General features: G+C 36.9%; 2 protein-coding genes across 3 annotated transcripts in view; both read right to left on the reverse strand.

Moving 5' to 3' along the window:
* Positions 1-7,901, reverse strand: part of LOC134755657 (neurogenic protein big brain) — a 124,760-nt gene extending 116,859 nt beyond the window's left edge. The window contains exon 1 of one of the 2 annotated variants that reach the window (XM_063692188.1): positions 7,150-7,901. In XM_063692188.1, the coding sequence (XP_063548258.1) occupies positions 7,150-7,480 (331 nt within the window). In that variant the 5' untranslated portion in view covers positions 7,481-7,901. The remainder of the gene's footprint in view (positions 1-7,149) is intronic. The other variant, XM_063692189.1, reaches the window with a different exon arrangement.
* Positions 1-10,600, reverse strand: part of LOC134755662 (beta-arrestin-1) — a 298,399-nt gene that overhangs the window by 282,596 nt on the left and 5,203 nt on the right. The gene's annotated exons all lie outside the window — the stretch shown is intronic.

Raw genomic sequence — 10,600 nt, forward strand, 5'->3', positions numbered from 1 at the left:
TTATCAATTTGAATGGTAATTAATTCAACGTAGTTTTCTACGTAGGTACACCCTCAGACCCTCCTCGAGCTCCCTGGTCATCATAATTTTAAGACGGGATTCCACCAGTGTGCGGCACAAGCATTTTTGTGCCGCACACTGTCCCGCCTTTACGCTTACTACTGTTGCAGCCTTTAGGGTCGGGGTGATGTAATAGAACACTAGGCTTTCCTTTGCCATATTAAGGGAAGACGAATATGTATTTGGGCAAATAAACGGCAATAATGTAGGTACCTATTGCCGGCTTGAGAAATGGTAAACCGCAGCAACCTAGCCGTAGGCGAAAATCACATCTGCGAGGCCCTTTTCAATGTGTTTTCCGAAGGTAATAAAAAGGTTGGCTATGCGAGGCCCCCCTTAGTGCGCGAGGCCGTGGGCGAAGGCCCCATTCGCCCACGCCTAGCTTCGCCGCTGGTTAACCGGTAAAAGGATATAAATTAATAACGTTATAGTAAAAAGATATAGACTTGTATTCCCAGTTAACCGTATATTTACTTCATTGCCATTACATTTATTAGTATAGAATTCCAGGAAAAACGCGAATAGAGAGTTCTATTCCGTCTCCGTTTATTTAAACTAAAGTCAGAGTAACACAATAACACAAAATGTATAAAATTGTTATTGTGTTACATTAAAATAAGGAGAAATACAGCGAATACAAAAGGCACTCACACTAATGGTACGGATATAAAGTGTACCTACCTACGCTCTCTTTGATACATTTTAACGTATATTACTCTGGGGTAATGTTCTGAGAAATTATAATAACGTAGGGAGAACATATAAGTAGTCAGCTACAGAGAATAGTTAATCTCTCCGTACTTATAGAGAACTTCCTACGTATAGTTTGTCAAAGGACTCTCTCATTTCAATTATTTCAAATATAGACAGAGAGAATCATACTATATATCTTTGTCTGACACTAGTACTAGCACCCAAAAGAAAAGGATGAGTATAGTTTTTTTTGTTCTTATTTACTGACAATTTGGTTTCACCAACTATATCTACTCGTACGTACTTAGGAGTTGGCAGGACTCTACACACATCTACATAGAGTACCTACTAATTGCAAAAGAACGAATGAGTGAATGTGATTTAATTAACTGCACGATATTTAGGTAAGCCAAATCCCTTAAGCGAAGGGGAGGGAAGCAGGAGAACCAAAGGCTATTCAATCCAGCTCGCGAAAAGGAAGAACGACCAGGTCAGGTATGGCCCTTTGGTCAAAATTTTGATACTGTAGACGAGTGACCAAGTTAGATTGACGTTGACATTTGGTAGTTAATTCAACAAAAACGGCATGCTAACTATACAAAAACACAAAAAAAGACCCAAACTTGCGTCAGACTAATGCTCGCGTATTTTGTGTCGTCGCTGTTTTTATAATGTACTCAGGTAAAGGTAACTATAATAGGACCGGCGGATCTGAATCACAAATGTACCGGCCATTACATTCATGATACATTTTGTCTAGTGTCTTGTGTTACTTGGCCTATAGATTCGCTACATTTATGTGTAATCGGAGATCTAACTTATTATAGATTCCCAGAGATGCGTTGAACTTGTTGCTCAAGTATCAAGATCTTACATTAATAGAAATAGCGTAGCGGATACGTCTTTTTGGATTTAATGTATTATCCTAATGGGGCAATGGGGGTGGCATGTGACAAGAATGTTACTGAAAGGAACAAGCATTTTATGCGTAAAAGTGAAAAAAAAAACGCTTTATTTTATTTACTAGCAAAATGTATGCACTACCTACTTATACCTCATCATCTTCCTCGCGTTGTCCCGGCATTTTGCCACGGAGCCTGGGGTCCGCTTGGCAACTAATCCCAAGAATTGGCGTAGGCACTAGTTTTTACGAAAGCGACTGCCATCTGACCGTCCAACCCAGAGGGGAAACTAGGCCTTGTCGGGATTAGTCCGGTTTCCTCACGATGTTTTCCTTCACCGAAAAGCGACTGGTAAATATCAAATGATATTTCGTACATAAGTTCCGAAAAACTCATTGGTACGAGCCGGGGTTTGAACCCACGACCTCCGGATTGCAAGTCGCACGCTCTTACCGCTAGGCCACCAGCGAAAAAGAAAAATATATGAACAGCAAAATACAAAATGAGGACAAGATCTGAAAATTAATCCAGATCGTGATTTTCGAACAGCAAAGCGAGATGCAGATAGATTTCTGTCGACGGTAAAACAGTCATCATAATGTTATTGTCAATCGAAAGCATAAAATTTTAGTACCTACACCTCAAGGAAAAATACTGTAGCTCTGTGGTTTAAACTCGAACACATCCAGTTTGATTTACGTTTGAATTTCCATGCGGCTGGGACATAAATTTTCCGTGATGTATAATGTATATGTTAATGTCAAGTCAGGGAAGAAATTTAAAACGTAACTGAATTTTAGGCAAAAAAATAAAACTGTTAGGTAGGGAACTGTTTAAATTGTTTAATTAATATTTAAATAAAATAATAATATAATAATAATTATTATTAATATTTATTAAAATACTGTAGTTCTGTGGTTTAAACTCAAGCACATCCAGTTTGATTTACGTTTGAATTTCCATGCGGCTGGGACATAAATTTTCCGTGATGTATAATGTATATGTTAATGTCAAGTCAGGGAAGAAATTTAAAACGTAACTGAATTTTAGGCAAAAAAATAAAACTGTTAGGTAGGGAACTGTTTAAATTGTTTAATTAATATTTATTGAAAATATTTAAATAAGAAGTTAAGGTAAGTAAATTAATCTTAAAGTCAACTAACTAAATAAGCTATTTACAATACAATACTGTTTATTTATTCTATTTGTTTATTGTTAAAACGTTTTGAATCAGTAATTAATCGGCCGTAAATTTGCTGCTTTTCTCTGAAACTTCATGACTAATTGATAAACTAACTGAAACGATTAAATTATTATTTTTTATAAAGAAACTATTTTATATAAGTAGTCTGGGTTTCACAGATGTTTTTAGTTTGTTTAGTACACCTATATCCTTAACAGTAAGTATGTATGTACAGTATGTATGGTGTAGGGCGTCAGAATTCCTTATTTTTTAGGGTTCCGTACCCAAAGGGTAAAAACGGGACCCTATTACTAAGCTCCGCTGTCTGTCTATCCGTCTGCCAGCAGGCTGTATCTCATGAACCGTGATAGCTAGACAGTTGAAATTTTCACAGATGATGTCTTTTTGTTGCCGCTTTAACAACAAATACTAAAAACAGAATAAAATAAATATTTAAGTGGGGCTCCCATACAACAAACGTGATTTTTTGCCGTTTTTTGCGTAATGGTATGGAACCCTTAGTGCGCGAGTCCGACTCGCAATTGGCCGGTTTTTTTTTTATAAGTACGGCAACGCAATCCGAGTAGGTACTTAGGTAAAATTATATTTCCAAAAGCCCCACTGCGAACATCAATTTAAAACTTGAACAATAATTTCCCTTTTGATGCGCAAAAGGAAGAAACCGTGACAAACAAACGCACAAAGAAAACAGCATTTTGAATCGCGGGCAGGTACAAACCACTTCCTGCCATTCAAAGCATTAAACAACCTTTCAAATTGATATAGAAAAAAAACTAAAACTATGCCTGAAAGGCCTTGATTAAAAAAGCATCAACAAAGGTTGAATAAAATAAAACAGGACCGCAAATCAGATGAAAGCGATTGAAACAGCGAATGAAATGTGGATACAACATAACTGTCACAGATAAGCCAAAATGAATGAATGGAACTTTAAATCGAGCCTTTAAATAGGGATGTCCAGTCCCATTAGTGAAAATTAGGGCGGGCCATTCTATAAATTCATCACGGAGTCGCAAGTGGAGAGGCGAGAATTAACCTATATTGTCGTCTCTTGTGATATGATATAATTTAAAATGTCATTGTCCACGGCGTTAAACTTAAAAGAGGGGAAGGGTGCACGTGTCGCGCCCAGAAATAATAACTGGCTATAAAGAGTTATTTTATAGCGAGGAACATGGAAAACAAACTTATGGGGATGGCAATGTGATAGTTTGTTGAGTTTCATTGTTAAACTCCCCATCAATAATGATATTCTATGCGGAAAATAAGCCTAGAATAGAATAGTCAAATTATGGTAAACCTGACCTTCGGATTTCATTGAATAGATGCCCTTATTTAATGCTTTCGCATTCCGCTTCTTTCTCTTTGCTAATTGGATCCGGATTTGCATAAATTCTTATTACTGTCGCGTCTAATAATGTATACCCTCGTTTTTAAATTTATGTCTTTGAAGGATTCTATACGTAAATTTTACGGACATAAAGGTACTTTGGGTGGATGAAATTGCTTCCTGGTGAGTTTAACACTTTCGCTGCTCAGGGTATTTTAGAAGTAAATGTATATGTATATATATTTGAGTTATCAAAACTTGAAAGAAGACTTAGGCTGAGGGAAATGGATACACTTCTCAAAGGACTTTTATCTTGTTAAAGAGTTTTAAGGATTAACTGACGAATATTTTCTCTTTTCCTTAGCTTTTAGTCCGTTTCTGATTACAAATTCAAATATGTATTACATCAAATTGAAGTTTTTTTCTAAAGATAGAAATTGTAAATATTACAAAAATATGTACTTATTTAGATCATAAGATCATAACACTGCGTTAAGTTATTCCACGAATACGGTCTTCAGTAGGAATAATAATGTAAGATATAGACAGTAAAACTCCAACAAATGCAGGACAAACTTATATTTATACTCAGATATAATAATAAACATTTAAAACAAACAATTAGGTATGTCCGCTCCACAATCTTCCGCTCCTCTCCCCTTGTTTTCCTCGCTCACCTTTTTTCTACTTTATTTTTTTAATTTTTAAGTTTCCCGCCAGTGGGCAACGACCCGCCAATTTTCGAACCTACAGCCAACGCTGATATTAAATTTGTTCTCAATTGTCAAGTCGTTTAGACATTATTAAATAAATGAGTGTTTTGTATTTTAAATAAATTACATATGAAACGTATATATGTAACTAAAGTGAACATACATGTGATAACAATTTTGGAACCTTACAATAATAAATGAAGACAATGACATTAAAAATTCGACGACATTTCCCCTTGTAACTTCGGATTCGGACGTTGTATTTACCACGGTATTTACAAAACTCGTACCTGTTTAATACCTATTAAACAAATGGAAGAAGTATTTGCTTAAATTTGCGACCGGAAGTCATCTTCCTTATTTCAGATTACACAAATACCATTTCGTTGTGAATGGAATTTTAATTTGCCAAACAAGCTCTTGGGTCTGTTATATTGCGGTTAAATTACAAAGTTTCGTCTCTTGTGGATATAATCTTAAAACTATAAGAAAGTTTACCCCACAGCTCACTTGGGATGAGTTTAAAAAAAACTTACGCGCGTGTATAATTACGGAAATCACTGATTTTATAACTTATATTAGTGATATAAGATTCAAAATTGTATGCATACGTTTCAAAGTGATAGTATACTTTCGCCAGGCGCGACCCTTGTAAAAAAGTGGGATAATTGTGAACATCTGCACGATACGAGCGGTAACGTAACTCATCCGAATATCGCTCGAGTGGGAATAAATTACATGATGGCGGCTTTAATTGGACTCTAGACAACCCTATTTCTACCTAGAAGAAACAACAGCCAAACGAATATGAAATTTATACAGAGTTGTTACATTTTTGCTCTGAAGTCACCCTATCACGATTCACGGCCGAATGCGTCGCACCTTGCATCAATAAAAAAAATGCAGGTATGTGCACGTGGTCAGGTTTTTTTGCCCGGCTCCTCGCAAGCTCAGTAAGGCAACGGCCAGTCATTTTAATAGGTAGCTTTACGCTTGACGTAGATCGCCAAGTAACAAGCTTTCCTTTGTCTTCCATTTACAAATTATTAGAACGTTTAATTAACAACCTTAAATTACCGTTACTGAAAAGTTATCTTTATTTATTACGAGATAAAGTTGACTTTGAGTCACTCGCAGAGGTTTATTATTTTTATAAATAGACGTTGATAAAGGTAAGCTGCAGGAGCAGGGAGTAAATTGCGTGGGATAGTTGCACGTATGACCTTTCATGAATAAAAGGTTGCGTTCGCAACAGTGTGCTTCGCGTGGGATGCGAATTGCCGTTTTGCACCACCGAAGACACGTGTAACCTTGTGAAGTTTACAGTGTAAACCTTAACTCAATAATTATAAGGTCTACAAATCTTTACTTATCTTATAGTGTCTTGTTTTCGTGCGTACTGATATAAAAGCGGGGTCCAGGTAGGCAGGTGTCAGCTGCTTAGATTTCGGGACTATGTTTATTACGTCCTACATATTGACTTGGAAATTTGTAAGAATACAATGTAATTCAGATTCCTGATGTTATAGAAAATAAATATTGCAGTTTTATACCTACAAAAGTTTTGGAAACATTAAAATTGGGGTGTTGAGACTCGGGGTCTCAAGAAGTAGGTATCAGCCAAATTTAATATCCCTTCCTTGCTAATATTTTTTTTAAATATATATTATAGGACATTCTTACACAGATTGACTAAGTCCCACGGTAAGCCTAAGGAGGCTTGTGTTATGGGTACTCAGACAACGATATATATAATATATAAATACTTAAATACATAGAAAACACCCATGACTCAGGAACAAATATATGTGCTCATCACACAAATAAATGCCCTTACCGGGATTCGAACCCAGGACCATCGGCTTCACAGGCAGGGTCACTACCCACTAGGCCAGACCGGTCGTCAAATAAATAATATTATATGCGAAATTATTTGTCTGTCTGTATACCTATGTGAACTTGGATTCGTGTTTTAGATGTAACTTTGTAATTGTAAACTGAGATAATTCATGAGAAACCTATTTTCCTAGGCTTGTTTTAGGTATTAATTTTTAACAAGCAGAAACGTCTGCGATCGATGCTATTAAGCTTATAATAAAGCTGGAGTATCGATCCAGAGGCCGTGAGTTCAAGTCTCACCCAAGGCAGTAATTTTTTCCACTTTTAAATTTGTTTTAGATATTCCCGTAGGGTACTCAAAATTACCCTGGTGAGAAGTTGTACGGCTAACTTAGGTATTAGTCTTACCAGATATATTGACAAAGCACAGCGTCAGCGTGGCAATGGCACATCCCGAGGCCAATGCCGTGGACAGCAGGATCGCCGAGGCCGAAGCACCGACTCCAGCGCCCATAGCTGCCCCGCACACTATGAACACATACAAGAACGAGGCCGCACACTCCGCCAGCACGGCCTTCCACAGCGATAGAGTCCTCACTTCCAATCGAGCCGGCACTCTACCAGCCAGTCCCTCGTTACCATCTTTCCTCAAACCTTCCAACTTCTCAAACAACGTTACTATATGCTGCTCTATACTCTCATCCGGCATATTTAACGATTGCTCACCCATTTTTCTCATTAATATATCCACTTTTAAAAATACTACTAAACTAATATAATATACCTAACATGGCACGCAAACAGGAATCCGATTAAAATAGTAATTAAAAACAAACACTGACGCTAAAAAAATAAAACTCAAAACTCTATTTTGTTTGTGCTTAAATTTCGCGCGAACGCGTGTAGGCGGGCAACGGACGCCCTCACGCCGCAGCGACCGGTTTCGGAGTGAATCTGAATGAACGAGTTGAATGGCGGGGGCTCCACTTGTTACACCCGGACCTGCTGGGGTGTAATCAAATCACCAACTCGTATCACAATAGCTAGTTAATTGGATAACCATTATTACAACATGCGTTTTAGGTTAGCAAAGTTTGCGGGTTGTTTTTCATTTGCATATGATGCCGATGTGAAATGTGAATGACCTTCCGGCGGTTTTTCGACTTTTGATTTTTGTTAGCTTTTATCAATAAAGTTCATACTTAGGGAAAGGTGGGGTAGTTTCAATAGCTAGCGCTCTAATGAAAGGACTAAAATCAATATAGGAATACCTAAACGTAAATGTCGGTACCATTAATGAAATGGGCCATTAAGTGTGTCATTTACGCCGCTGCAGCGCTCGCTGGCCGCCTGATTTCCCGAAGGATAATTGCATGAGGCGTCCCCGCATCGAACGAAACCGATATACCGTAAAACGGGGTGACCAGAAATCGCGGGGTGAAAAGAGAAAATTTCGGTACTTTCCTTTATATTGTAATATTTTAAAAAATACCTAGTAGATTGTTAACCAAGAGATGAAAGGCACTCATTACTGCCAGTGCCAAGGCATTCTCTTGCTTTATTTTGGCGCTCGAACGCAGTGAGAGCGCCAATAGTCCGAGGCTGAAATGATGCCATTCACCCGAGTTAAACACTCTACTTTTCATTCCGAATACGAGGAAAGTAAAATAAATGTGTTTTATTAAAACATGACTAAGTATACATTTTTATAGTATTTCTTGAGGGTACTTACAATTAACAATTTAGGCAAAAGTATCGTTATTAAATGGAATGGAATGGAGAGTCAAATTATATCAGAATGGAAATTGTATAACAAATTTAATCTATTTAAACTCAAATAATAAAATTCAACCTTTTAGAACAACAATGACCCTCTTTCAGAGCATAAGTAATGAAAAGGATTTTCTGCGCAACTTACGAAAATGTATCAGACAATCAGTACTAGTGGCTCCGTGAGCTAATTAGACTTCGGCAGTTCAAAACCGCCATGTAACAAAAAAAAAACCAAAAAAAAATTCATAGGTTTAGGTACGTAAAACTATCGAATCTGCTCAAAAACTTCACGAGAATCGGTTGAGAAATGCGACCTAGGGCCCGTTTATCAAAAGCTTGTAGCTTGTAATACAATTGGAAGTCCGTTTTTGAGAGCTTTTGTTAGAAAGGGACTTCCACTTGTATTACAAGCTACAAGCTTTTGATAAACGGGCCCCTGGGGTCAGTTTCTCAAAAGCTTGTAACTGGTAATACAAGCGGATGTCACTTTTTGACAGCTTTTGTTAGAAAGGGACTTTCACTTGTATTACAAGTTACAAGCTTTTGAGAAACGGGCCCCTGTAGACGAGAACAGCCTGAAAGCCGGACCTACGTACCTACCTACAAAAGCATTTTTGCCCAATCAGAAACGAAGACGAGACGCTTCGCTCGTGTTTCGGTGCTCCGAATATAATGTATTAGGAAAGTATACCTACGCTTAATGTCTAGGGTTTCGACTGTTTCGAGACTTTCCAATTTAAGACAAAGAAACATTTATTTGATTTATTTACGGCTGAAATTCAGCAAACAATAGCGGCTGAGGAAACTCCTACGTTAGATGCTTAAGTATGTTTAAATATGGTTTAAATAGAATTAATTGACAAAGTTTTAGGACAAAATGAATTCCTGAATTCCATTAGGCAACGAGTAATTGTTCGGTACCTTTATAGGTCCAACGTTTCATTTTGATAATTAAGTAGGTACCTCCTAAGTTATTTAGCAGCTGGTAGCTGCTGCGGTGAGGTAGGCCAAATTTAGCAACTTTATGTAATCAGTATAGGTAACCAAATAGACCAAAAGAGAGAGAGAGAGAGAGAGAAAATTTATTTAACATCACAAAACATGAAACATAAAATATGTAGGTTAATAGTTTACTAATGTACCTAACTAGATACATTACTTCTTAACTAAATTAATTGACATTGGCATTAAAGACAGCGTGATGTTAAAAAGGAGTCTGGACTCAGCATAATGTTGCAGTAAATTTACTGCAACGCTGGTTTTCAGTCGGATCCTATAAACAAAAAGAAACACTAAGTACCTATTACATAATAAAAGGAATAAAGACAAAAAAGTTTTAAGTGATAAAAGAAAAAAAAAAGAAACCTTAAGTATTAAGAACATTAAATGAGAAAAAGAAAGATAAAGAATAGGTATATGGAAGGTGTATGAAATGAAAGTGTGCATTGTGTTGTTGAGTGTGTAGTATTATTATAAGTACTTAAAAATCTAAAGGATTTTTTGTGTTTTTGTTGGTTAAGATATACGTAGGTAAGACTGATACTGAAGTGTAAAGTGTGAATGTGCGTATTTGTAAATAATATTATATTTAATGTCATTATTGTATGTATTATATGGCTGGGCTATAATCAAAGATAAGAGGGTATTGCTCTACCGCCAAGAGGTAGTTCATTTTGAATCTGAAGAAGGTGTCGCTTAAGCTGTGTTTTAAAACTTTTAAGAGAAATTGATTTGACAAATTGACATTGACTTTTAAAAGGGTACTTATTAAAGGCACTATTTCCATATATATAGCTTCAATTAGAAATCAACCTTATCAACAAGCGACAATGTGGTACCTTTTAGTTGAAAACGTCACAACTAATAGTACTGCCGCCTAAGGGGTGTAACAGCAACAACACCTACCTGGGCTACCGGGCATAGAACTTAGGAACCCGGTGCGGTGCTTTGGTGCTAAATTTTTGCTTACCAGATCCAGTTTTACTTGTGTGCTTGTGTGCGAAGATTTTATTCGTCTGGTGTGAAATGCGTGGAACAATTTAAAGCGATGATCGCGCTTTATGTGGCAAAAATGTGTACTTTCGTG

This window comes from Cydia strobilella, chromosome 3 (genome assembly GCF_947568885.1).
Source record: "Cydia strobilella chromosome 3, ilCydStro3.1, whole genome shotgun sequence".
NCBI classification, from domain to species: Eukaryota; Metazoa; Arthropoda; class Insecta; order Lepidoptera; family Tortricidae; genus Cydia; species Cydia strobilella.